Raw genomic sequence first — 26,517 nt, 5'->3', positions numbered from 1 at the left:
GAGACGTAATAATGAAAAGAGAACTGTTCCACTATTCAGATGTCTCTCATTGTTCCTCCGACTCTATAGAATTCCTGAGTGTCTGTTTAAGATGCAGGAGTGCGTTCCGTGTGGAAAATCAGCTCAGGTGACATTTACAGTGTGATGTAGAGCGTTTTGGGACGCTGTGATTTTATTTGTGTTTTCATGCGTTTAAAGGTTACTGTAGGAGGATCTGTGAAATGTAAAGAATAGTAGGAATGGGGGTCTGGATATGGGGGGGGGGGGGGTCTTTACAGCATGTTAAATGATTATGGCAGTCAGAGAAGCATGTCAGCCTGAAACAAATCTAATTCACTCCTGCGTGTGACAGAGCAGTCCTTCACGCATTGATTTTAGAGCTTTAACAGCGCGGGGTGATCGGTCAGCCGCTCGGCCGCACGCACGCCTGACTGTAATGTGTGTATCTGAAGTGAAAGATCATCAGATTGAATGAGAAACATGTTGGTGTGTGTGAGTGTGTGTTTATTGAGGTGTATAAATCTCTGTTTCAAAATGATACAAACATTTTTTCATGAACTTAGAAACAGACTTAGAAATAAACACTGATCAGCCATAACATTAAAACCATTTGTCTTGTGCCACCAAAACCCATGACCCATTGAGGCATGGACTCCAGGACCTGTGGAAGGTGCACCTAGACTAATGCCGGCCTTTCACCTAATTTTTTTCAAACGATTTCACAGCCGCAGAAACATTTCCAGTGTGGAGTCTGGCTGAGCTGCGGTCGAGTCACGGGCGCGTCTTCTCGAGGGTTCAGTGTAAAGTTTTAGTCAGTCGGGTTCGCGTCCTGGCGCTCTTATAAAAACAACTGTGTTTAATATTATCACAAGTCTTCAGACTCGACTTGCGCAAATAGTGACGTGAACAATGTCAGCAACCAATAGGAGAAGAGCTACAGGAAGCCGCAAGGCAAGAATGTATTTCACTGTTTATATTGTTCTTACTTTATTATTAAACAGTATTTTAAACACAGCCAGCACTTTAAAGTCATTATATTTATAGTTATTTTATTTTGCACTACTTTGTCTTATTGTGCAGTGTTATTTTTGATAGACAAGTTTAATAAATACACATTTTCCAATAATTATTGTTATTTATTGCATTAATTCTATCTAAAACAAGTGTATACAATACAAGGTTGTAGCAAAAAAAGGGTAATGAAGCACAAATATGGGGACAAATATTGTGAGTATCTGATAAATCACAGTATTGATAATATAAACATTATTTGTAACTTACTATGTAAAATGTATTGTATGTAAACTCCACCAGAAGCATGATGGGAAATAATCTCAGAAAGAGTCCAGTTGCAGTCTTGTATTTAGTGATCCTCAGTCTTAGCCTGTGAGTAAAAAGAGTCCTTAGATGTGAGAGAGTGAGAGACTTCAGTCTGTTAGAGTCGTGTAGTGTACAGACAGCTTAAGATTAGCAGCAAATCCTTTAACTTTCAACCATGGCTGAAAGTGATTCTCTCAGAATATCATTGCAATTACACACGTTTTATTATGAATGTGTTTATTTCATTTGTCTTTTTAAAACAACAACTAAAAAAACAAGTTATAAAATTATAAACAAAACTCCAAAAATTGTCCTGACAAATGAAATAAATTAATCACTTTCTGTAACCATCAACAAGCTTCTTTATATATATATATATATATATATATATATAATTTTATTTCTAATTTTTCCCATTTTCTACCCAATTTACACGGCCAATTAACCAACCCACTCACTAGGACTCCTCCTATCATTAGTGATGCCCCAACACACCAGTAGGGTAAAGAGTAGCACATGCTTCCTCTGATACACCACTTCTTTTCAAGCAGCATTGCCAAGTAGCATCACAGCAAACTCAGAGTAAACGACTCTCCTTTTTCTCTGATTTTTATATTGCTCATACCTGTTACCTGCCACAGGTTTTAACTAGAGTTTAAACAAGACTCACATGCTTGAAACAGAGTTCTTTACTTACAGTTTGGAAAAAGTGCCATTAATTTTTAGGTTTTGTGTGAAATTGTATCTTTGAAATAAACATAAAAATAAACATGCATATAACAAAAAATGTGTAAATGCAATAGTTTTCTAGAAGAAATATGTGCCAACACTTTCTGTCTTTACTCTATGTATACTCCTCTGTTCAATACTGTTCTCCTTCATTTCAGCACTTTTGTTAGATACTGACCACTGCATTCTAGAAACACCCCCTAGTCACCTGCCTAGGTGTTTAAAAACTCCAGCAGCACTGCTGCATCTGATCCACTTACTGTACCAGCACACACTACAACACTCACTAACCCCTCATACACCACCACCATGCTAATCAGTGCTAATCACTGCTGTATCTGATCCACTCACTGTACCACCAGCTCAACACACACTAACCCCTCATACACCACCACCATGCTAATCAGTGCTAATCACTGCTGTATCTGATCCACTCACTGTACCACCAGCTCAACACACACTAACACCTCATACACCACCACCATGCTAATCAGTGCTAATCACTGCTGTATCTGATCCACTCACTGTACCACCAGCTCAACACTCACTAACACCTCATACACCACCACCATGCTAATCAGTGCTAATCACTGCTGTATCTGATCCACTCACTGTACCAGCTCAACACACACTAACACCTCATACACCACCACCATGCTAATCAGTGCTAATCACTGCTGTATCTGATCCACTCACTGTACCACCAGCTCAACACACACTAACACCTCATACACCACCACCATGCTAATCACTGCTGTATCTGATCCACTCACTGTACCAGCTCAACACACACTAACACCTCATACACCACCACCATGCTAATCAGTGCTAATCACTGCTGTATCTGATCCACTCACTGTACCACCAGCTCAACACTCACTAACACCTCATACACCACCACCATGCTAATCACTGCTAATCACTGCTGTATCTGATCCACTCACTGTACCACCAGCTCAACACTCACTAACACCTCATACACCACCACCATGCTAATCAGTACTAATCACTGCTGTATCTGATCCACTCACTGTACCACCAGCTCAACACACACTAACACCTCATACACCACCACCATGCTAATCACTGCTGTATCTGATCCACTCACTGTACCAGCTCAACACTCACTAACACCTCATACACCACCACCATGCTAATCACTGCTAATCACTGCTGTATCTGATCCACTCACTGTACCAGCTCAACACTCACTAACACCTCATACACCACCACCATGCTAATCAGTGCTAATCACTGCTGTATCTGATCCACTCACTGTACCACCAGCTCAACACTCACTAACACCTCATACACCACCACCATGCTAATCAGTGCTAATCACTGCTGTATCTGATCCACTCACTGTACCAGCTCAACACTCACTAACACCTCATACACCACCACCATGCTAATCAGTGCTAATCACTGCTGTATCTGATCCACTCACTGTACCACCAGCTCAACACACACTAACACCTCATACACCACCACCATGCTAATCAGTGCTAATCACTGCTGTATCTGATCCACTCACTGTACCACCAGCTCAACACACACTAACACCTCATACACCACCACCACGCTAATCACTGCTAATCACTGCTGTATCTGATCCACTCACTGTACCAGCTCAACACTCACTAACACCTCATACACCACCACCATGCTAATCACTGCTAATCACTGCTGTATCTGATCCACTCACTGTACCAGCTCAACACACACTAACACCTCATACACCACCACCATGCTAATCAGTACTAATCACTGCTGTATCTGATCCACTCACTGTACCACCAGCTCAACACACACTAACACCTCATACACCACCACCATGCTAATCACTGCTAATCACTGCTGTATCTGATCCACTCACTGTACCAGCTCAACACACACTAACACCTCATACACCACCACCATGCTAATCAGTACTAATCACTGCTGTATCTGATCCACTCACTGTACCACCAGCTCAACACTCACTAACACCTCATACACCACCACCATGCTAATCACTGCTAATCACTGCTGTATCTGATCCACTCACTGTACCAGCTCAACACACACTAACACCTCATACACCACCACCATGCTAATCAGTACTAATCACTGCTGTATCTGATCCACTCACTGTACCAGCTCAACACACACTAACACCTCATACACCACCACCATGCTAATCACTGCTGCATCTGATCCACTCACTGTACCAGCTCAACACTCACTAACACCTCATACACCACCACCATGCTAATCACTGCTGTATCTGATCCACTCACTGTACCAGCTCAACACACACTAACACCTCATACACCACCACCATGCTAATCAGTGCTAATCACTGCTGTATCTGATCCACTCACTGTACCAACTCAACACTCACTAACACCTCATACACCACCACCATGCTAATCACTGCTAATCACTGCAGTATCTGATCCACTCACTGTACCAGCTCAACACTCACTAACACCTCATACACCACCACCACGCTAATCACTGCTAATCACTGCTGTATCTGATCCACTCACTGTACCACCAGCTCAACACACACTAACACCTCATACACCACCACCATGCTAATCACTGCTAATCACTGCTGTATCTGATCCACTCACTGTACCAGCTCAACACACACTAACACCTCATACACCACCACCATGCTAATCACTGCTAATCACTGCTGTATCTGATCCACTCACTGTACCAGTTCAACACACACTAACACCTCATACACCACCACCATGCTAATCACTGCAGTATCTGATCCACTCACTGTACCAGTTCAACACACATTAACACCTCATACACCACCACCATGCTAATCACTGCTAATCACTGCTGTATCTGATCCACTCACTGTACCAGTTCAACACACACTAACACCTCATACACCACCACCATGCTAATCACTGCTAATCACTGCTGTATCTGATCCACTCACTGTACCAGCTCAACACACACTAACACCTCATACACCACCACCATGCTAATCAGTACTAATCACTGCTGTATCTGATCCACTCACTGTACCAGCTCAACACTCACTAACACCTCATACACCACCACCATGCTAATCAGTGCTAATCACTGCTGTATCTGATCCACTCACTGTACCAGCTCAACACATACTAACACCTCATACACCACCACCATGCTAATCAGTGCTAATCACTGCTGTATCTGATCCACTCACTGTACCAGCTCAACACACACTAACACCTCATACACCACCACCATGCTAATCAGTGCTAATCACTGCTGTATCTGATCCACTCACTGTACCAGCTCAACACACACTAACACCTCATACACCACCACCATGCTAATCACTGCTAATCACTGCTGTATCTGATCCACTCACTGTACCAGCTCAACACTCACTAACACCTCATACACCACCACCATGCTAATCAGTGCTAATCACTGCTGTATCTGATCCACTCACTGTACCAGCTCAACACTCACTAACACCTCATACACCACCACCATGCTAATCAGTGCTAATCACTGCTGTATCTGATCCACTCACTGTACCAGCTCAACACACACTAACACCTCATACACCACCACCATGCTAATCACTGCTAATCACTGCAGTATCTGATCCACTCACTGTACCAGTTCAACACACACTAACACCTCATACACCACCACCATGCTAATCACTGCTAATCACTGCTGTATCTGATCCACTCACTGTACCAGTTCAACACACACTAACACCTCATACACCACCACCATGCTAATCAGTACTAATCACTGCTGTATCTGATCCACTCACTGTACCAGCTCAACACATACTAACACCTCATACACCACCACCATGCTAATCACTGCAGTATCTGATCCACTCACTGTACCAGTTCAACACACACTAACACCTCATACACCACCACCATGCTAATCAGTACTAATCACTGCTGTATCTGATCCACTCACTGTACCAGCTCAACACATACTAACACCTCATACACCACCACCATGCTAATCACTGCTAATCACTGCTGTATCTGATCCACTCACTGTACCAGTTCAACACACACTAACACCTCATACACCACCACCATGCTAATCAGTGCTAATCACTGCTGTATCTGATCCACTCACTGTACCACCAGCTCAACACATACTAACACCTCATACACCACCACCATGCTAATCACTGCTGTATCTGATCCACTCACTGTACCAGTTCAACACACACTAACACCTCATACACCACCACCATGCTAATCACTGCTAATCACTGCTGTATCTGATCCACTCACTGTACCAGCTCAACACACACTAACACCTCATACACCACCACCATGCTAATCAGTGCTAATCACTGCTGTATCTGATCCACTCACTGTACCACCAGCTCAACACACACTAACACCTCATACACCACCACCATGCTAATCACTGCTAATCACTGCTGTATCTGATCCACTCACTGTACCAGCTCAACACACACTAACACCTCATACACCACCACCATGCTAATCACTGCTAATCACTGCTGTATCTGATCCACTCACTGTACCAGTTCAACACACACTAACACCTCATACACCACCACCATGCTAATCAGTGCTAATCACTGCTGCATCTGATCCACTCACTGTACCACCAGCTCAACACTCACTAACACCTCATACACCACCACCATGCTAATCACTGCTGTATCTGATCCACTCACTGTACCACCAGCTCAACACACACTAACACCTCATACACCACCACCATGCTAATCACTGCTAATCACTGCAGTATCTGATCCACTCACTGTACCACCAGCTCAACACACACTAACACCTCATACACCACCACCATGCTAATCACTGCTAATCACTGCTGTATCTGATCCACTCACTGTACCAGCTCAACACTCACTAACACCTCATACACCACCACCATGCTAATCAGTGCTAATCACTGCTGTATCTGATCCACTCACTGTACCAGCTCAACACACACTAACACCTCATACACCACCACCATGCTAATCAGTGCTAATCACTGCAGTGCTGAGAATAAACCACCCACCCAAATAATAATAATAATAATAATAATAATAATAATAATAATAATAATAATAAGATCTGCTCTGTGGTGATTTTCTCTCCTGTGGGGTTCTGAGTATTGAAGAAAAGGATAAAAGGAGGAGAATAATAAAGTTTACAGGGAATCAGATACAGAACTACAGTCTGTATTTATTATAGAACTACAGAGTGTCCTGTATGATCAGTGGAGCTGAGGAAATGGATAATGGGTGTAGAAACAAGTAGGTGGTCATAATATTTTGACTATACTGTGTACATCCACCCCCTTTATAGGTGGCTTTGGAAGCAGATCCACAGTGTTATTTAGTTCGGCTGGGCATTATTTTAATATTAAGGCTGATCTGTGTAAATAACAATCTACTGTATGTGTACTATACCTATATGTATGAGTATGAGGTGTGTGTTAATTTGAGGTGTGTGTTGTTTTGAGGTGTGTGTTAATTTGAGGTGTGTGTTGTTTTGAGGTGTGTGTTAATTTGAGGTGTGTGTTGTTTTGAAGTGTGTGTTAATTTGAGGTGTGTGTTGTTTTGAAGTGTGTGTTAATTTGAGGTGTGTGTTGTTTTGAAGTGTGTGTTAATTTGAGGTGTGTGTTGTTTTGAAGTGTGTGTTAATTTGAGGTGTGTGTTGTTTTGTGTTTGCAGATATAGATGAGTGTTCCACACAGATGCATTACTGCCAGACCAACACAGTGTGTGTGAACCTGCCGGGTGGGCATCGCTGTGACTGCCTGCCAGGATTCACCAGAGTGGATGACTTCTCTTGCACAGGTAGGTCAAATACACACACACACACACACGCACACACGCGCACACACACACTTTTTTATATTTTAGGTTAGTGTATTTTTCGAACTATAAGGTGCACTGGATTGTAAGGCACATTAAGTGACACTAGTAAGGATGCACCTTAATAAACAATAAAACATTATGTTTTAAAGTTTAAAGAGTTAAATGTTAATCTACACAGATTTCCATTATTTTTTCTAAGAGTGAGTTTTCAGTGAAGTGTCCTCAGCACTAAGGCTTGGTGCAGCAGCATTAGCATTAGCTGCTAACCGCTGCACTAGCAGGACCTAAATGCCATCCGACAGCGCTACACTGAGGAACTCGGAGGGTTCTGGTAACCCAGGGTAATATCAGCTAATGTAGCTTGTTTTAACACGTTAAACATACAGACTACAGTCCAATATACTTGCCTCTGAACGGAGAAAGAGCTAGCACTGTGGATAGCAGCTAATGCTAATGCTGCTACACCCAGCCTTAGTGCTGGACAATCTTCACTGTAAACTCACCCTTATAACACTACTTCAGCAGAGTGGCTTTACTGCTCCTTAATACCTGACTTCATACATAATGTGCAACAGATTATAACACACACTGACGATTTTTGAGAAAATTAAAGGATGTAAAGTCCATCTCCCAGGTAGATTATTAAGGTGTAGTCTGATTAGACACTGAGTCTTGTCACAAGAGAACATACAGCTCCTTTCCCCACCCTCCAAAGCTTGTATGAGGCTACTTTTTGGGAGTGTACCTCTTGGTGAGAAATTGCTACAAAGCCCCAAGTGCATACCTGAAGACTAATTTCCAAACAGTCTTGTTTACTGATGAGTGTCGTCTAACTCTGGATGGTCCAGATGGGTGGAGTAGTGGATGGTTGGTGAATGTGACATCATGTCCCAACATGGCTGCTACATCAGCAAGGAGGGGGCGGAGTCATGTTTTGTGCTGGAATCGTGGAGAGAGAGCTGGTAACCCCTATAGGGTAAAATGACCTCAGCAAAGCATATAGAGTTTCTGACTGACCATTTCTTCCATGGTACAAAAAGAAGAACCGTGCCTTCCAGAGCAAAATCATCTTCATCCATCAAAATGCATCATGCTGCACAAAATACCTCTGTGTGATTGGCTCTCCTTTTATTGGTATAGAAGGAGAGACACTCATGGTGTGGCCACCATCTTGGCCTCAGCCTTGTAGAGAACCCTTGGAGTATCATCAAGCTAAAGATCTGTGAGGGTGGGAGGCAGTTCACACATATTCACAGCTATTCATCATGTTAAGAAATTCAAGCAGAAACTCTCCAAAACCTTACAAGTTCAATAGATGCAAGAATTGTGAAGGTGATATCAAAGAATGGTTCCTATGTTAACATGTAAGTTGGCCTGTTAGGATGATTTTGCTTGTAGTAGCTTTTGATTTTAGTCAATGTGTCCACTTAATGCTGAAAATTAAAAATGACCATTTGCAGTTTTTTACAACCTATAAAATGTTTTGAAACTCTGTTGTGCATAATAATTTGGAACAGTGCATTGACATTTCATTATGAAAATACTGACTGTTATTTGCATTGACCATTTAGGAAAATCTGAGAAAAATAATAATTTGGAACACGTTTTAATGTAAATGGTACATAGCTGAACACTCTCTGTGAGTGTTTTACTTGGTTTGTATCAGTACAGTACAGCTGTATTAAAGCATGTGTCAGTGTGAACATTAAGGACGGGTCAAACCAAAGGCGGGGGTGAAAGAAATAAGCGAGACCTGACATGACCTGACATTTCTTGGTCTAATGGCTCTCTTCACTAGTATCTCCCAACCCTGTCTGCAGGGACCACCCTGACTGGCCCTGTGCCAGCTCCCAGCCCCCCTCAACCAAGCCATCCAGAACTAAATACCTGAGGCAGGTGTGCTGGGACTTGCGATACGCCGTAATGTAAACCTTCTGGGGGTCCCCAAACGTTAGTGACCTTGGAGATGGAAGAGCTTTGAACACCTGAAGGCTGCTGACCCACTTCACAAGATCAGCTCTATTGACGTACAGACTGTTCTGTGAATAGTATTTTATAAAATGTCTGTTCTGTATGCAAAGGTGTCAAAATTATATTTTTATCATATCTGTGAACAACTCGGTGTATGGTAATAATGTCCTTGGTGTGGAACATGGTCCCGGGGGTTTCTGTTAATATATCACACACTGGTGCTCTACCCTGAGGACTGCCAGCAGTGTGTTTAACCCACACTGTGAAATCTCCTGCCTCTTGAAACGAGTCCCCAGCATCCTCAAATGTGTTATTACATTAAGTGATTTATCATTTGCATAATTATAGCATTAAATCTTAATTCATATAAAGATAAGACACCCATATGCAGGCAATCTGACACCATAACTACTGTAACTTGTTGTTTTTTTTGTTCCAAAATGAGCTGACTACACCACAGTCTGAGAGAGAGTACAGTAGTTCATGCTGTTTCTCCATCAGCAGCTGTAGTCAGAGAGAGAGAGAGAGAGAGAGTACAGTAGGTCATGCTGTATCTCCATCAGCAGCTGGAGTCTGAGAGAGAGAGAGAGAGAGAGAGAGAGAGAGAGTACAGTAGGTCATGCTGTTTCTCCATCAGCAGCTGGAGTCAGAGAGAGAGAGAGAGAGAGAGAGAGAGTACAGTAGGTCATGCTGTATCTCCATCAGCAGCTGGAGTCTGAGAGAGAGAGAGAGAGAGAGAGAGAGAGAGTACAGTAGGTCATGCTGTATCTCCATCAGCAGCTGGAGTCAGAGAGAGAGAGAGAGAGAGAGAGAGAGAGAGAGAGTACAGTAGGTCATGCTGTTTCTCCATCAGCAGCTGGAGTCAGAGAGAGAGAGAGAGAGAGAGAGAGAGAGAGAGTACAGTAGGTCATGCTGTTTCTCCATCAGCAGCTGGAGTCAGAGAGAGAGAGAGAGAGAGAGAGAGAGAGAGAGAGAGAGTACAGTAGGTCATGCTGTTTCTCCATCAGCAGCTGGAGTCAGAGAGAGAGAGAGAGAGAGAGAGTACAGTAGGTCATGCTGTTTCTCCATCAGCAGCTGGAGTCAGAGAGAGAGAGAGAGAGAGTACAGTAGGTCATGCTGTATCTCCATCAGCGGCCGGAGTCTGAGAGAGAGAGAGAGAGAGAGAGTACAGTAGGTCATGCTGTATCTCCATCAGCGGCCGGAGTCTGAGAGAGAGAGAGAGAGTACAGTAGGTCATGCTGTATCTCCATCAGCGGCCGGAGTCTGAGAGAGAGAGAGAGAGTACAGTAGGTCATGCTGTATCTCCATCAGCAGCTGGAGTCTGAGAGAGAGAGAGAGAGAGAGAGAGAGAGTACAGTAGGTCATGCTGCTTCTCCATCAGCGGCCGGAGTCTGAGAGAGAGAGAGAGAGTACAGTAGGTCATGCTGTTTCTCCATCAGCAGCCAGAGTCTGAGAGAGAGAGTACAGTAGGTCATGCTGTTTCTCCATCAGCAGCCGGAGTCCGAGAGAGAGAGAGTGAGAGAGAGAGAGAGAGAGAGAGAGAGTACAGTAGGTCATGCTGTTTCTCCATCAGCAGCCAGAGTCTGAGAGAGAGAGTACAGTAGGTCATGCTGTATCTCCATCAGCGGCCGGAGTCTGAGAGAGAGAGAGAGAGAGTACAGTAGGTCATGCTGTATCTCCATCAGCAGCTGGAGTCTGAGAGAGAGAGAGAGAGAGAGAGAGAGAGTACAGTAGGTCATGCTGCTTCTCCATCAGCGGCCGGAGTCTGAGAGAGAGAGAGAGAGTACAGTAGGTCATGCTGCTTCTCCATCAGCAGCTGGAGTCTGAGAGAGAGAGAGAGAGAGAGAGAGAGAGAGAGAGTACAGTAGGTCATGCTGCTTCTCCATCAGCAGCTGGAGTCTGAGAGAGAGAGAGAGAGAGAGAGAGAGAGAGAGAGAGAGTACAGTAGGTCATGCTGTTTCTCCATCAGCGGCCGGAGTCTGAGAGAGAGAGAGAGAGAGAGAGAGAGAGAGAGAGAGAGTACAGTAGGTCATGCTGTTTCTCCATCAGCAGCCGGAGTCTGAGAGAGAGAGTACAGTAGGTCATGCTGCTTCTCCATCAGCAGCTGGAGTCTGAGAGAGAGAGAGAGAGAGAGAGAGAGAGAGAGAGAGAGAGAGAGAGTACAGTAGGTCATGCTGCTTCTCCATCAGCAGCTGGAGTCTGAGAGAGAGAGAGAGAGAGAGAGAGAGAGAGAGAGAGAGTACAGTAGGTCATGCTGCTTCTCCATCAGCAGCTGGAGTCTGAGAGAGAGAGAGAGAGAGTACAGTAGGTCATGCTGTTTCTCCATCAGCGGCCGGAGTCTGAGAGAGAGAGAGAGAGAGAGAGAGAGAGAGAGAGAGTACAGTAGGTCATGCTGTTTCTCCATCAGCAGCCGGAGTCTGAGAGAGAGAGAGAGAGAGAGAGAGAGAGAGTACAGTAGGTCATGCTGTATCTCCATCAGCAGCTGGAGTCTGAGAAAGTATATAGTAGGTCATTTTGTTTCTTCATCAGAGTGTGAGAGAGTACAGTAGGTGGCGCTCTCTTCCCTTATCACTCACATTGTGATGGTGACCAGTACAGGTGATTCTGCCTAGTGGTGCTGCACTGATTGGCTGCGGTTGACAAAGAGGTGGACTTTTGACTTATCTGCTGCCGGATAAGAGAACAGCACATTGCAGACTTATACGTCCGGATGCTGTGTAGTGAAAAAACATGTATCTGCACAATGGTGACTTCACAGGGGAAGCAAAAATGCTCTTAATTTAAAATGGAAATCAGTATAAGAAGTGTTTAAGTAAATGTAAGTATTTATCCAGAATTGTAGAGATTTATGTTTTTCTCTGTACAGTAGTGATTTAAAATGTAAGAATGAAAGGTTTCTGGGATTTTATCTAGGGCAAAAATGTTTTATATATTTTTCTTATAGCTGTTAGTACTTTTTGCTTCTAGGTATAGGTGCGTAAAACATGCGAGGCACTTTTAATAAGATGTCACTGTGGTCATATTGCCGGCACTTGGGGCATGTGGTTGTAAAGTACATTTAAAGGACAAAATTGTGCCCATTTCATTTTTTTCTGGCAAATACTACCTTTAATATTCTGTCTTCAGTGCATAAACACACATTCCTGATTACAGTAATTTAATTATGTAGTTAAGCCTCAGGTGTGGGTCAGGATACGTGAGCTTAATGCTGTTTATACCCTTAAACACACAGATTTAATCTGTGCTGGTATTCACTGGAGGAACTATAGAGCCTCATTAGCACTGGGTGTGAAGAAGAAGCATGCTCTTACTTTAAACTCTATTCTTCTCAGCATTCACACTCAAAAAGTATAATTAACAGCAAAGGGGCTGATTATAATGATTGCTCTGTGAAATCAGGGAATCACTTATGCATTTAAACTGATTCTGCAGGCTGTATTTTCCCATTCTGAGGAAAGCTAGTCAGTGTAATTCAGTCTGAAGGTAAACTGTAATTTCTAATGTGTAAATATGTGTTGTTCATCAACAAAGCTTTTGTTTAATAAGTCATTAAGGTGATTGCAAATAGGCAAATAGGATGTTTTAAACTTTTAAATACAGTATGCAGTAAGAGACATTGATCAGCCGAAACATTAAAGCCACCTACTTACTTTTTTCTATTCTATTCTGTTTTTACTTAACACAATTCACAAAACCACGCAACACCCAAACTGCAAAATACCCCATATCTCCTACAAAATGAAGCACTGTAACCAAAATTACTTACAGCATTATCAAAATCAAACATTTACACACACATCATTCATATCACCAGATTTCTGTCCACCTACACACTGTTGAAAAACTCTCTTATCTTTACTAAGCTTTGCCATAATACCTAAATAATTCAAATTGTAGAAAATTCTTTGGATTGGTCACATACACAGACATATTTGCAGATACACACAGATGCTGCTGTAATTTCCTTTTTATTTCTGATCAAACAATTCAGTGTAACATACGCACAGCTGATATATTCACAGTCTGAATGTACAGCCTCTCACACTGTCAGCTCTCTCCCCTCATTCCCCCTCTTCCTCTTCCTCTCCCTCTCACACTGTCAGCTCTCTCCTCTCATTCCCCCTCTTCCTCTTCCTCTCACACTGTCAGCTCTCTCCCCTCATTCCCGCTCTTCCTCTTCCTCTTCCTCTCACACTGTCAGCTCTCTCCCCTCATTCCCGCTCTTCCTCTTCCTCTTCCTCTCACACTGTCAGCTCTCTGTCCTCATTCCCCCTCTTCCTCTCACACTGTCAGCTCTCTCCCCTCATTCCCCCTCTTCCTCTCCCTCTCACACTGTCAGCTCTCTCCCCTCATTCCCCCTCTTCCTCTCCCTCTCACACTGTCAGCTCTCTCCCCTCATTCCCCCTCTTCCTCTCACACTGTCAGCTCTCTCCCCTCATTCCCCCTCTTCCTCTTCCTCTTCCTCTCACACTGTCAGCTCTCTCCCCTCATTCCCCCTCTTCCTCTTCCTCTCCCTCTCACACTGTCAGCTCTCTCCCCTCATTCCCCCTCTTCCTCTTCCTCTCCCTCTCACACTGTCAGCTCTCTCCCCTCATTCCCCCTCTTCCTCTTCCTCTCACACTGTCAGCTCTCTCCCCTCATTCCCGCTCTTCCTCTTCCTCTCACACTGTAAGCTCTCTCCCCTCATTCCCGCTCTTCCTCTTCCTCTTACACTGTCAGCTCTCTCCCCTCATTCCCCCTCTTCCTCTTCCTCTCACACTGTCAGCTCTCTCCCCTCATTCCCCCTCTTCCTCTTCCTCTCACACTGTCAGCTCTCTCCCCTCATTCCCCCTCTTCCTCTCACACTGTCAGCTCTCTCCCCTCATTCCCCCTCTTCCTCTCCCTCTCACACTGTCAGCTCTCTGTCCTCATTCCCCCTCTTCCTCTCACACTGTCAGCTCTCTCCCCTCATTCCCCCTCTTCCTCTCCCTCTCACACTGTCAGCTCTCTCCCCTCATTCCCCCTCTTCCTCTTCCTCTCACACTGTCAGCTCTCTCCCCTCATTCCCCCTCTTCCTCTTCCTCTCACACTGTCAGCTCTCTCCCCTCATTCCCCCTCTTCCTCTCACACTGTCAGCTCTCTCCTCTCATTCCCCCTCTTCCTCTTCCTCTCACACTGTCAGCTCTCTCCCCTCATTCTCCCTCTTCCTCTCCCTCTCACACTGTCAGCTCTCTCCTCTCATTCCCCCTCTTCCTCTCCCTCTCACACTGTCAGCTCTCTCCCCTCATTCCCCCTCTTCCTCTTCCTCTCCCTCTCACACTGTCAGCTCTCTCCCCTCATTCCCCCTCTTCCTCTTCCTCTCCCTCTCACACTGTCAGCTCTCTCCCCTCATTCTCCCTCTTCCTCTCCCTCTCACACTGTCAGCTCTCTCCTCTCATTCCCCCTCTTCCTCTTCCTCTCACACTGTCAGCTCTCTCCCCTCATTCCCCCTCTTCCTCTTCCTCTCCCTCTCACACTGTCAGCTCTCTCCCCTCATTCCCCCTCTTCCTCTCCCTCTCACACTGTCAGCTCTCTCCCCTCATTCTCCCTCTTCCTCTCCCTCTCACACTGTCAGCTCTCTCCCCTCATTCCCCCTCTTCCTCTCCCTCTCCCTCTCACACTGTCAGCTCTCTCCTCTCACTCCCCCTCTTCCTCTCCCTCTCACACTGTCAGCTCTCTCCCCTCATTCCCCCTCTTCCTCTTCCTCTCCCTCTCACACTGTCAGCTCTCTCCCCTCATTCCCCCTCTTCCTCTCCCTCTCACACTGTCAGCTCTCTCCCCTCATTCTCCCTCTTCCTCTCCCTCTCACACTGTCAGCTCTCTCCTCTCACTCCCCCTCTTCCTCTCCCTCTCACACTGTCAGCTCTCTCCCCTCATTCCCCCTCTTCCTCTTCCTCTCCCTCTCACACTGTCAGCTCTCTCCCCTCATTCCCACTCTTCCTCTTCCTCTCCCTCTCACACTGTCAGCTCTCTCCCCTCATTCCCCCTCTTCCTCTTCCTCTCCCTCTCACACTGTCAGCTCTCTCCCCTCATTCCCCCTCTTCCTCTTCCTCTCCCTCTCACACTGTCAGCTCTCTCCCCTCATTCCCCCTCTTCCTCTTCCTCTTCCTCTCACACTGTCAGCTCTCTCCCCTCCTTCCCTCTCTTCCTCTTCCTCTCCCTCTCACACTGTCAGCTCTCTCCCCTCATTCCCCCTCTTCCTCTTCCTCTCACACTGTCAGCTCTCTCCCCTCATTCCCCCTCTTCCTCTCCCTCTCACACTGTCAGCTCTCTCCCCTCATTCCCCCTCTTCCTCTTCCTCTCACACTGTCAGCTCTCTCCCCTCATTCCCCCTCTTCCTCTTCCTCTCACACTGTCAGCTCTCTCCCCTCATTCCCCCTCTTCCTCTTCCTCTCACTGTCAGCTCTCTCCCCTCATTCCCCCTCTTCCTCTCACACTGTCAGCTCTCTCCCCTCATTCCCTCTCTTCCTCTTCCTCTCACACTGTCAGCTCTCTCCCCTCATTCCCCCTGTTCCTCTCCCTCTCCCTCTCACACTGTCAGCTCTCTCCCCTCATTCCCCCTCTTCCTCTTCCTCTCTCTCTCACACTGTCAGCTCTCTCCCCTCATTCCCCCTCTTCCTCTTCCTCTCACACTGTCAGCTCTCTCCCCTCATTCCCCCTCTTCCTCTTCCTCTCCCTCTCAAACTGTCAGCTCTCTCCCCTCATTCCTCCTCTTCCTCTCCCTCTCACACTGTCAGCTCTCTCCCCTCATTCCCCCTTTTCCTCTTCCTCTTCCTCTCACACTGTCAGCTCTCTCCCCTCATTCCCCTTCTTCCTCTTCCTCTCACACTGTCAGCTCTCTCCCCTCATTCCCCCTCTTCCTCTTCCTCTCACACTGTCAGCTCTCTCCCCTCATTCCCCCTCTTCCTCTCACACTGTCAGCTCTCTCCCCTCATTCCCCCTCTTCCTCTCACACTGTCAGCTCTCTCCCCTCATTCCTCCTCTTCCTCTCCCTCTCACACTGTCAGCTCTCTCCCCTCATTCCCCCTCTTCCTCTTCCTCTCCCTCTCAGACTGTCAGCTCTCTCCCCTCATTCCCCCTCTTCCTCTTCCTCTCCCTCTCACACTGTCAGCTCTCTCCCCTCATTCCCCCTCTTCCTCTTCCTGTTCCTCTCACACTGTCAGCTCTCTCCCCTCATTCCCCCTCTTCCTCTTCATCTCACACTGTCAGCTCTCTCCCCTCTTTCCCCCTCTTCCTCTCCCTCTCACACTGTCAGCTCTCTCCCCTCATTCCCCCTCTTCCTCTTCCTGTTCCTCTCACACTGTCAGCTCTCTCCCCTCATTCCCCCTCTTCCTCTTCCTCTCCCTCTCACACTGTCAGCTCTCTCCCCTCATTCCCCCTCTTCCTCTCCCTCTTACACTGTCAGCTCTCTCCCCTCATTCCCCCTCTTCCTCTTCCTCTCACACTGTCAGCTCTCTCCCCTCATTCCTCCTCTTCCTCTTCCTCTCCCTCTCACACTGTCAGCTCTCTCCCCTCATTCCCCCTCTTCCTCTCCCTCTCAGACTGTCAGCTCTCTCCCCTCATTCCCCATCTTCCTCTTCCTCTCCCTCTCACACTGTCAGCTCTCTCCCCTCATTCCCCCTCTTCCTCTCCCTCTCAGACTGTCAGCTCTCTCCCCTCATTCCCCCTCTTCCTCTCCCTCTCACACTGTCAGCTCTCTCCCCTCATTCCCCCTCTTCCTCTTCCTCTCCCTCTCACACTGTCAGCTCTCTCCCCTCATTCCCCGTCTTCCTCTCCCTCTCACACTGTTAGCTCTCTCCCATCATTCCCCCTCTTCCTCTTCCTCTCACACTGTCAGCTCTCTCCCCTCATTCCCCCTCTTCCTCTCCCTCTCACACTGTCAGCTCTCTCCCCTCATTCCCCCTCTTCCTCTCCCTCTCCCTCTCACACTGTTAGCTCTCTCCCCTCATTCCCCCTTTTCCTCTCCCTCTCACACTGTCAGCTCTCTCCCATCATTCCCCCTCTTCCTCTTCCTCTCACACTGTCAGCTCTCTCCCCTCATTCCCCCTCTTCCTCTTCCTCTCCCTCTCACACTGTCAGCTCTCTCCCCTCATTCCCCCTCTTCCTCTCCCTCTCACACTGTCAGCTCTCTTCCCTCATTCCCCCTCTTCCTCTTCCTCTCCCTCTCACACTGTCAGCTCTCTCCCCTCATTCCCCCTCTTCCTCTCCCTCTCACACTGTCAGCTCTCTCCCCTCATTCCCCCTCTTCCTCTTCCTCTCCCTCTCACACTGTCAGCTCTCTCCCCTCATTCCCCCTCTTCCTCTCCCTCTCACACTGTCAGTTCTCTCCCCTCATTCCCCCTCTTCCTCTCCCTCTCACACTGTCAGCTCTCTCCCCTCATTCCCCCTCTTCCTCTTCCTCTTCCTCTCACACTGTCAGCTCTCTCCCCTCATTCCCCCTCTTCCTCTTCCTCTTCCTCTCACACTGTTAGCTCTCTCCCCTCATTCCCCCTCTTCCTCTCCCTCTCACACTGTCAGCTCTCTCCCCTCATTCCCCCTCTTCCTCTTCCTCTTCCTCTCACACTGTCAGCTCTCTCCCCTCATTCCCCCTCTTCCTCTCCCTCTCACACTGTCAGCTCTCTCCCCTCATCCCCCCTGTTCCTCTTCCCCTCCTTCTCACACTGTCAGCTCTCTCCCCTCATTCCCCCTCTTCCTCTCCCTCTCACACTGTCAGCTCTCTCCCCTCATTCCCCCTCTTCCTCTTCCTCTCACACTGTCAGCTCTCTCCCCTCATTCCCCCTCTTCCTCTTCCTCTCACACTGTCAGCTCTCTCCCCTCATTCCCCCTCTTCCTCTTCCTCTCACACTGTCAGCTCTCTCCCCTCATCCCCCCTCTTCCTCTCCCTCTCACACTGTCAGCTCTCTCCCCTCATCCCCCCTCTTCCTCTTCCTCTCCCTCTCACACTGTCAGCTCTCTCCCCTCATCCCCCCTCTTCCTCTTCCTCTTCCTCTCACATTGTCAGCTCTCTCCCCTCATTCCCCCTCTTCCTCTCCCTCTCACACTGTCAGCTCTCTCCCCTCATTCCCCCTCTTCCTCTTCCTCTCGAACTGTCAGCTCTCTCCCCTCATTCCCCCTCTTCCTCTTCCTCTCACACTGTCAGCTCTCTCCCCTCATTCCCCATCTTCCTCTTCCTCTCCCTCTCACACTGTCAGCTCTCTCCCCTCATTCCCCCTCTTCCTCTTCCTCTCCCTCTCACACTGTCAGCTCTCTCCGTTCATTCCCCCTCTTCCTCTTCCTCTCACACTGTCAGCTCTCTCCCCTCATTCCCCGTCTTCCTCTTCCTCTCCCTCTCAGACTGTCAGCTCTCTCCCCTCATTTCCCCTCTTCCTCTTCCTCTCACACTGTCAGCTCTCTCCCCTCATTCCCCCTCTTCCTCTCCCTCTCAGACTGTCAGCTCTCTCCCCTCATTCCCCCTCTTCCTCTTCCTCTCACACTGTCAGCTCTCTCCCCTCATTCCCCATCTTCCTCTTCCTCTCCCTCTCACACTGTCAGCTCTCTCCCCTCATTCCCCCTCTTCCTCTCCCTCTCACACTGTCAGCTCTCTCCGTTCATTCCCCCTCTTCCTCTTCCTCTCACACTGTCAGCTCTCTCCCCTCATTTCCCCTCTTCCTCTTCCTGTTCCTCTCACACTGTCAGCTCTCTCCCCTCATTCCCCCTCTTCCTCTCCCTCTCCCTCTCACACTGTCAGCTCTCTCCCCTCATTCCCCCTCTTCCTCTCCCTCTCAGACTGTCAGCTCTCTCCCCTCATTCCCCCTCTTCCTCTTCCTCTCACACTGTCAGCTCTCTCCCCTCATTCCCCCTCTTCCTCTCACACTGTCAGCTCTCTCCCCTCATTCCCCCTCTTCCTCTCCCTCTCACACTGTCAGCTCTCTCCCCTCATTCCCCCTCTCCCTCTCCCTCTCACACTGTCAGCTCTCTCCCCTCATTCCCCCTCTTCCTCTCCCTCTCAGACTGTCAGCTCTCTCCCCTCATTCCCCCTCTTCCTCTCCCTCTCCCACTGTTAGCTCTCTCCCCTCATTCCCCCTTTTCCTCTCCCTCTCACACTGTCAGCTCTCTCCCCTCATTCCCCCTCTTCCTCTCCCTCTCACACTGTCAGCTCTCTCCCCTCATTCCCCCTCTTCCTCTCCCTCTCCCTCTCACACTGTCAGCTCTCTCCCCTCATTCCCCCTCTTCCTCTTCCTCTCCCTCTCACACTGTTAGCTCTCTCCCCTCATTCCCCCTCTCCCTCTCCCTCTCACACTGTCAGCTCTCTCCCCTCATTCCCCCTCTTCCTCTCCCTCTCCCTCTCACACTGTCAGCTCTCTCCCCTCATTCCCTCTCTTCCTCTTCCTCTCCCTCTCACACTGTCAGCTCTCTCCCATCATTCCCCCTCTTCCTCTCCCTCTCACACTGTCAGCTCTCTCCCCTCATTCCCCCTCTTCCTCTCCCTTTCACACTGTCAGCTCTCTCCCCTCATTCCCCCTCTTCCTCTCCCTCTCACACTGTCAGCTCTCTCCCCTCATTCCCCCTCTTCCTCTCCCTCTCCCTCTCACACTGTCAGCTCTCTCCCCTCATTCCCCCTCTTCCTCTTCCTCTCACACTGTCAGCTCTCTCCCCTCATTCCCCCTCTTCCTCTTCCTCTCACACTGTCAGCTCTCTCCCCTCATTCCCCCTCTTCCTCTTCCTCTCCCTCTCACACTGTCAGTTCTCTCCCCTCATTCCCCCTCTTCCTCTCCCTCTCCCTCTCACACTGTCAGCTCTCTCCCCTCATTCCCCCTCTTCCTCTTCCTCTCACACTGTCAGCTCTCTCCCCTCATTCCCCCTCTTCCTCTTCCTCTCACACTGTCAGCTCTCTCCCCTCATTCCCCCTCTTCCTCTTCCTCTCACACTGTTAGCTCTCTCCCCTCATTCCCCCTCTTCCTCTTCATCTCACACTGTCAGCTCTCTCCCCTCATTCCCCCTCTTCCTCTTCCTCTCCCTCTCACACTGTCAGCTCTCTCCCCTCATTCCCCCTCTTCCTCTCCCTCTCACACTGTCAGCTCTCTCCCCTCATTCCCCCTTTTCCTCTTCCTCTCACACTGTCAGCTCTCTCCCCTCATTCCCCCTCTTCCTCTTCCTCTCCCTCTCACACTGTCAGCTCTCTCCCCTCATTCCCCCTCTTCCTCTCCCTCTCACACTGTCAGCTCTCTCCCCTCATTCCCCCTCTTCCTCTTCATCTCACACTGTCAGCTCTCTCCCATCATTCCCCCTTTTCCTCTCCCTCTCACACTGTCAGCTCTCTCCCCTCATTCCCCCTCTTCCTCTTCCTCTCCCTCTCACACTGTCAGCTCTCTCCCCTCATTCCCCCTCTTCCTCTTCCTCTCCCTCTCACACTGTCAGCTCTCTCCCCTCATTCCCCCTCTTCCTCTTCCTCTCACACTGTCAGCTCTCTCCCCTCATTCCCCCTCTTCCTCTTCCTCTCCCTCTCACACTGTCAGCTCTCTCCCCTCATTCCCCCTCTTCCTCTTCCTCTCACACTGTCAGCTCTCTCCCCTCATTCCCCCTCTTCCTCTTCCTCTCACACTGTCAGCTCTCTCCCCTCATTCCCCCTCTTCCTCTTCCTCTCACACTGTCAGCTCTCTCCGCTCATTCCCCCTCTTCCTCTTCATCTCCCTCTCACACTGTCAGCTCATTAATGATGATAAATCATGTCAAGTTGATCTGATTTCATTTAAAAAAAGAAACTCTTTCTCTCCCCTCATTCCCCCTCTACCTCCCTCTCTTTCTCTTTCTCCCCTTCTTCATTCCCCCTTTTCCTCTCCCTCTCACACTGTCAGCTCTCTCCCCTCATTCCCCCTCTTCCTCTTCCTCTCACACTGTCAGCTCTCTCCCCTCATTCCCCCTCTTCCTCTTCCTCTCACACTGTCAGCTCTCTCCCCTCATTCCCCCTCTTCCTCTTCCTCTCCCTCTCACACTGTCAGCTCTCTCCCCTCATTCCCCCTCTTCCTCTCCCTCTCACACTGTCAGCTCTCTCCCCTCATTCCCCCTCTTCCTCTCCCTCTCACACTGTCAGCTCTCTCCCCTCATTCCCCCTCTTCCTCTCCCTCTCCCTCTCACACTGTCAGCTCTCTCCCCTCATTCCCCCTCTTCCTCTCCCTCTCACACTGTTAGCTCTCTCCCCTCATTCCCCCTCTCCCTCTCCCTCTCACACTGTCAGCTCTCTCCCCTCATTCCCCCTCTTCCTCTCCCTCTCCCTCTCACACTGTCAGCTCTCTCCCCTCATTCCCTCTCTTCCTCTTCCTCTCCCTCTCACACTGTCAGCTCTCTCCCATCATTCCCCCTCTTCCTCTCCCTCTCACACTGTCAGCTCTCTCCCCTCATTCCCCCTCTTCCTCTCCCTCTCACACTGTCAGCTCTCTCCCCTCATTCCCCCTCTTCCTCTCCCTCTCACACTGTCAGCTCTCTCCCCTCATTCCCCCTCTTCCTCTCCCTCTCCCTCTCACACTGTCAGCTCTCTCCCCTCATTCCCCCTCTTCCTCTTCCTCTCACACTGTCAGCTCTCTCCCCTCATTCCCCCTCTTCCTCTTCCTCTCACACTGTCAGCTCTCTCCCCTCATTCCCCCTCTTCCTCTTCCTCTCCCTCTCACACTGTCAGTTCTCTCCCCTCATTCCCCCTCTTCCTCTCCCTCTCCCTCTCACACTGTCAGCTCTCTCCCCTCATTCCCCCTCTTCCTCTTCCTCTCACACTGTCAGCTCTCTCCCCTCATTCCCCCTCTTCCTCTTCCTCTCACACTGTCAGCTCTCTCCCCTCATTCCCCCTCTTCCTCTTCCTCTCACACTGTTAGCTCTCTCCCCTCATTCCCCCTCTTCCTCTTCATCTCACACTGTCAGCTCTCTCCCCTCATTCCCCCTCTTCCTCTTCCTCTCCCTCTCACACTGTCAGCTCTCTCCCCTCATTCCCCCTCTTCCTCTCCCTCTCACACTGTCAGCTCTCTCCCCTCATTCCCCCTTTTCCTCTTCCTCTCACACTGTCAGCTCTCTCCCCTCATTCCCCCTCTTCCTCTTCCTCTCCCTCTCACACTGTCAGCTCTCTCCCCTCATTCCCCCTCTTCCTCTCCCTCTCACACTGTCAGCTCTCTCCCCTCATTCCCCCTCTTCCTCTTCATCTCACACTGTCAGCTCTCTCCCATCATTCCCCCTTTTCCTCTCCCTCTCACACTGTCAGCTCTCTCCCCTCATTCCCCCTCTTCCTCTTCCTCTCCCTCTCACACTGTCAGCTCTCTCCCCTCATTCCCCCTCTTCCTCTTCCTCTCCCTCTCACACTGTCAGCTCTCTCCCCTCATTCCCCCTCTTCCTCTTCCTCTCACACTGTCAGCTCTCTCCCCTCATTCCCCCTCTTCCTCTTCCTCTCCCTCTCACACTGTCAGCTCTCTCCCCTCATTCCCCCTCTTCCTCTTCCTCTCACACTGTCAGCTCTCTCCCCTCATTCCCCCTCTTCCTCTTCCTCTCACACTGTCAGCTCTCTCCCCTCATTCCCCCTCTTCCTCTTCCTCTCACACTGTCAGCTCTCTCCGCTCATTCCCCCTCTTCCTCTTCATCTCCCTCTCACACTGTCAGCTCATTAATGATGATAAATCATGTCAAGTTGATCTGATTTCATTTAAAAAAAGAAACTCTTTCTCTCCCCTCATTCCCCCTCTACCTCCCTCTCTTTCTCTTTCTCCCCTTCTTCATTCTCCCTTTTCCTCTCTCTCTCTCTCTTCACTCTTCCCCCTCATTCTCCCTCTCCCTCTCACTCTTTGTCTCACTCTTCCGCCCTTTCCTTTTCTTCCTCCCCCTTTATTCTCACTTTTCCTTACTCTCTCACTCCCCCCCACATTCTCCCTCTTTCTCTTACTCTCTCTACCCTCATTCTCACTCTTCCTTCCTCTCACTCTTCCTCCCTCTCACTCTTCCTCTCTTTCACTCATCCTCTCTTTCACTCATCCTCCCTCTCACTCTTCCTTCCTTTCACTCTTCCTCCCTCTCACTCTTCCTCTCTTTCACTCATCCTCTCTTTCACTCTTCCTCCCTCTCACTCTTCCTTCCTCTCACTCTTCCTCCCTCTCACTCTTCCTCCCTCTCACTCATCCTCCCTCTCACTCTTCCTCTCTTTCACTCGTCCTCTCTTTCACTCATCCTCCCTCTCACTCTTCCTCTCTTTCACTCATCCTCCCTCTCACTCATCCTCCCTCTCACTCTTCCTCTCTTTTACTCATCCTCCCTCTCACTCTTCCTCATTCTCACTCTTCCTTCCTCTCACTCTTCCTCCCTCTCACTCTTCCTCTCTTTCACTCGTCCTCTCTTTCACTCATCCTCCCTCTCACTCTTCCTCTCTTTCACTCATCCTCCCTCTCACTCATCCTCCCTCTCACTCTTCCTCTCTTTTACTCATCCTCCCTCTCACTCTTCCTCCCTCTCACTCTTCCTCCCTCTCACTCTTCCTCCCTCTCACTCATCCTCCCTCTCACTCTTCCTCCCTCTCACTCTTCCTCCCTCTCACTCATCCTCCCTCTCACTCTTCCTTCCTCTCACTCTTCCTCTCTTTCACTCATCCTCCCTCTCACTCTTCCTCTCTTTCACTCATCCTCCCTCTCACTCATCCTCCCTCTCACTCTTCCTCTCTTTTACTCATCCTCCCTCTCACTCTTCCTCCCTCTCACTCTTCCTCCCTCTCACTCTTCCTCCCTCTCACTCATCCTCCCTCTCACTCTTCCTCCCTCTCACTCTTCCTCCCTCTCACTCATCCTCCCTCTCACTCATCCTCCCTCTCACTCTTCCTCCCTCTCACTCTTCCTTCCTCTCACTCTTCCTCCCTCTCACTCTTCCTCCCTCTCACTCATCCTCCCTCTCACTCTTCCTCTCTTTCACTCGTCCTCTCTTTCACTCATCCTCCCTCTCACTCTTCCTCTCTTTCACTCATCCTCCCTCTCACTCATCCTCCCTCTCACTCTTCCTCTCTTTTACTCATCCTCCCTCTCACTCATCCTCCCTCTCACTCTTCCTCTCTTTCACTCATCCTCCCTCTCACTCATCCTCCCTCTCACTCTTCCTCTCTTTTACTCATCCTCCCTCTCACTCTTCCTCATTCTCACTCTTCCTTCCTCTCACTCTTCCTCCCTCTCACTCTTCCTCTCTTTCACTCGTCCTCTCTTTCACTCATCCTCCCTCTCACTCTTCCTCTCTTTCACTCATCCTCCCTCTCACTCATCCTCCCTCTCACTCTTCCTCTCTTTTACTCATCCTCCCTCTCACTCTTCCTCCCTCTCACTCTTCCTCCCTCTCACTCATCCTCCCTCTCACTCTTCCTTCCTCTCACTCATCCTCTCTTTCACTCTTCCTCCCTCTCACTCATCCTCCCTCTCACTCTTCCTTCCTCTCACTCTTCCTCCCTCTCACTCTTCCTCCCTCTCACTCTTCCTTCCTCTCACTCTTCCTCCCTCTCACTCTTCCTCTCTTTCACTCATCCTCCCTCTCACTCTTCCTCCCTCTCACTCTTCCTCCCTCTCACTCATCCTCCCTCTCACTCTTCCTCCCTCTCACTCTTCCTCCCTCTCTTAATTAAACATTTAATATCTAACCACCTTCAGACAGCCTGTACCTATTATTATTATTATTATTATTATTATTATTATTATTATTATTATTATTATTATTTATTTATATTTTTAATAGTTTTGTATTAATACTTTTGTTGATTTTCTTTTATTGTTATTACTATTATTTTTATTATTATTATTGCTTTTATTTTGTTTAGTTCATTTATTTATTTGTATTTTTATTGTATTATGTAAAAGTTAGTTTTAGCTAATTTTAACTCATTTTTGTTACTTACTTTCTTTTGATCATAATTTTTTTATCAATTAAACCATACTTTATTTTAATCATTCATTTTATTTTTTCTATTTTAGTCTAATTCTATTTTTATTTTATTTTTTTCTATTTTTTTTTATTTAATTTACTGCTGTCTTACAATAATTAAATTTAGCTATTACTTTCTCTGTAATGTCAATCCCTGTTTCTGTAAATGCTCGGCTACATTGAAAATGAGGGTTGCCCTCAATGTACATCCGAGTTAAAATAAAGGTTGATTGATTGATTGATTAATCTTCCTCCCCTCTTCCCCTCTGCAACATCTTTAACTGTTGTTGTAAAACTTTGCTAGAGCTATAATAGAGCTTAATTCCTGATTGAAGTGTTAACGTTTTTTCTGCATCAGCTCTAAAATCGGACTTTACCTGCTGACTAATATAAAGTATACACCTTTCTAACAGGTGCCACTGTAGCCAGATGAATCACATTATTCCGTTGGCAGTGGTTTTAATGTTATGGCTCATGGGGCTTTTACTGGATTAAAATTCACGTTTAGTTTTTAAAAGTGTGTTTTTGTTGAATAGGCCTAGAGATGGGTGGGTATTTTGAGTGCTAAATCTAACGCTGTGTTACCCAGAGGGAGTTGTTAGCACTCTCATCACTTTGGTGTTCATCACTGAAAGGGAGGAAACCCACATTAGCAGCTTCACACAAACACAGTCCTGACCATGGATTCAGGAATACACAACCTAAAATGAGAAACATTTGGAAATGGAAATTGAAAAAGCAAG

At 48.0% G+C, this 26,517-nt stretch overlaps 1 protein-coding gene across 1 annotated transcript in view; it reads left to right on the top strand.

The window, feature by feature from the left end:
* The window catches only part of LOC111196878 (protein kinase C-binding protein NELL1-like), a 617,736-nt gene that overhangs the window by 345,790 nt on the left and 245,429 nt on the right, over positions 1-26,517 (top strand). Inside the window, exon 13 of the mRNA XM_049473230.1 lies at positions 7,742-7,867. Coding sequence (XP_049329187.1) covers positions 7,742-7,867 — 126 coding nt within the window. The remainder of the gene's footprint in view (positions 1-7,741; positions 7,868-26,517) is intronic.

Source organism: Astyanax mexicanus, unplaced genomic scaffold (genome assembly GCF_023375975.1).
Source record: "Astyanax mexicanus isolate ESR-SI-001 unplaced genomic scaffold, AstMex3_surface scaffold_35, whole genome shotgun sequence".
Lineage (NCBI taxonomy): Eukaryota > Metazoa > Chordata > Actinopteri > Characiformes > Acestrorhamphidae > Astyanax > Astyanax mexicanus.
The sequence above is the reverse complement of the archived record's forward strand: the minus strand, read 5'-3'. Positions and strand labels throughout refer to the sequence as shown.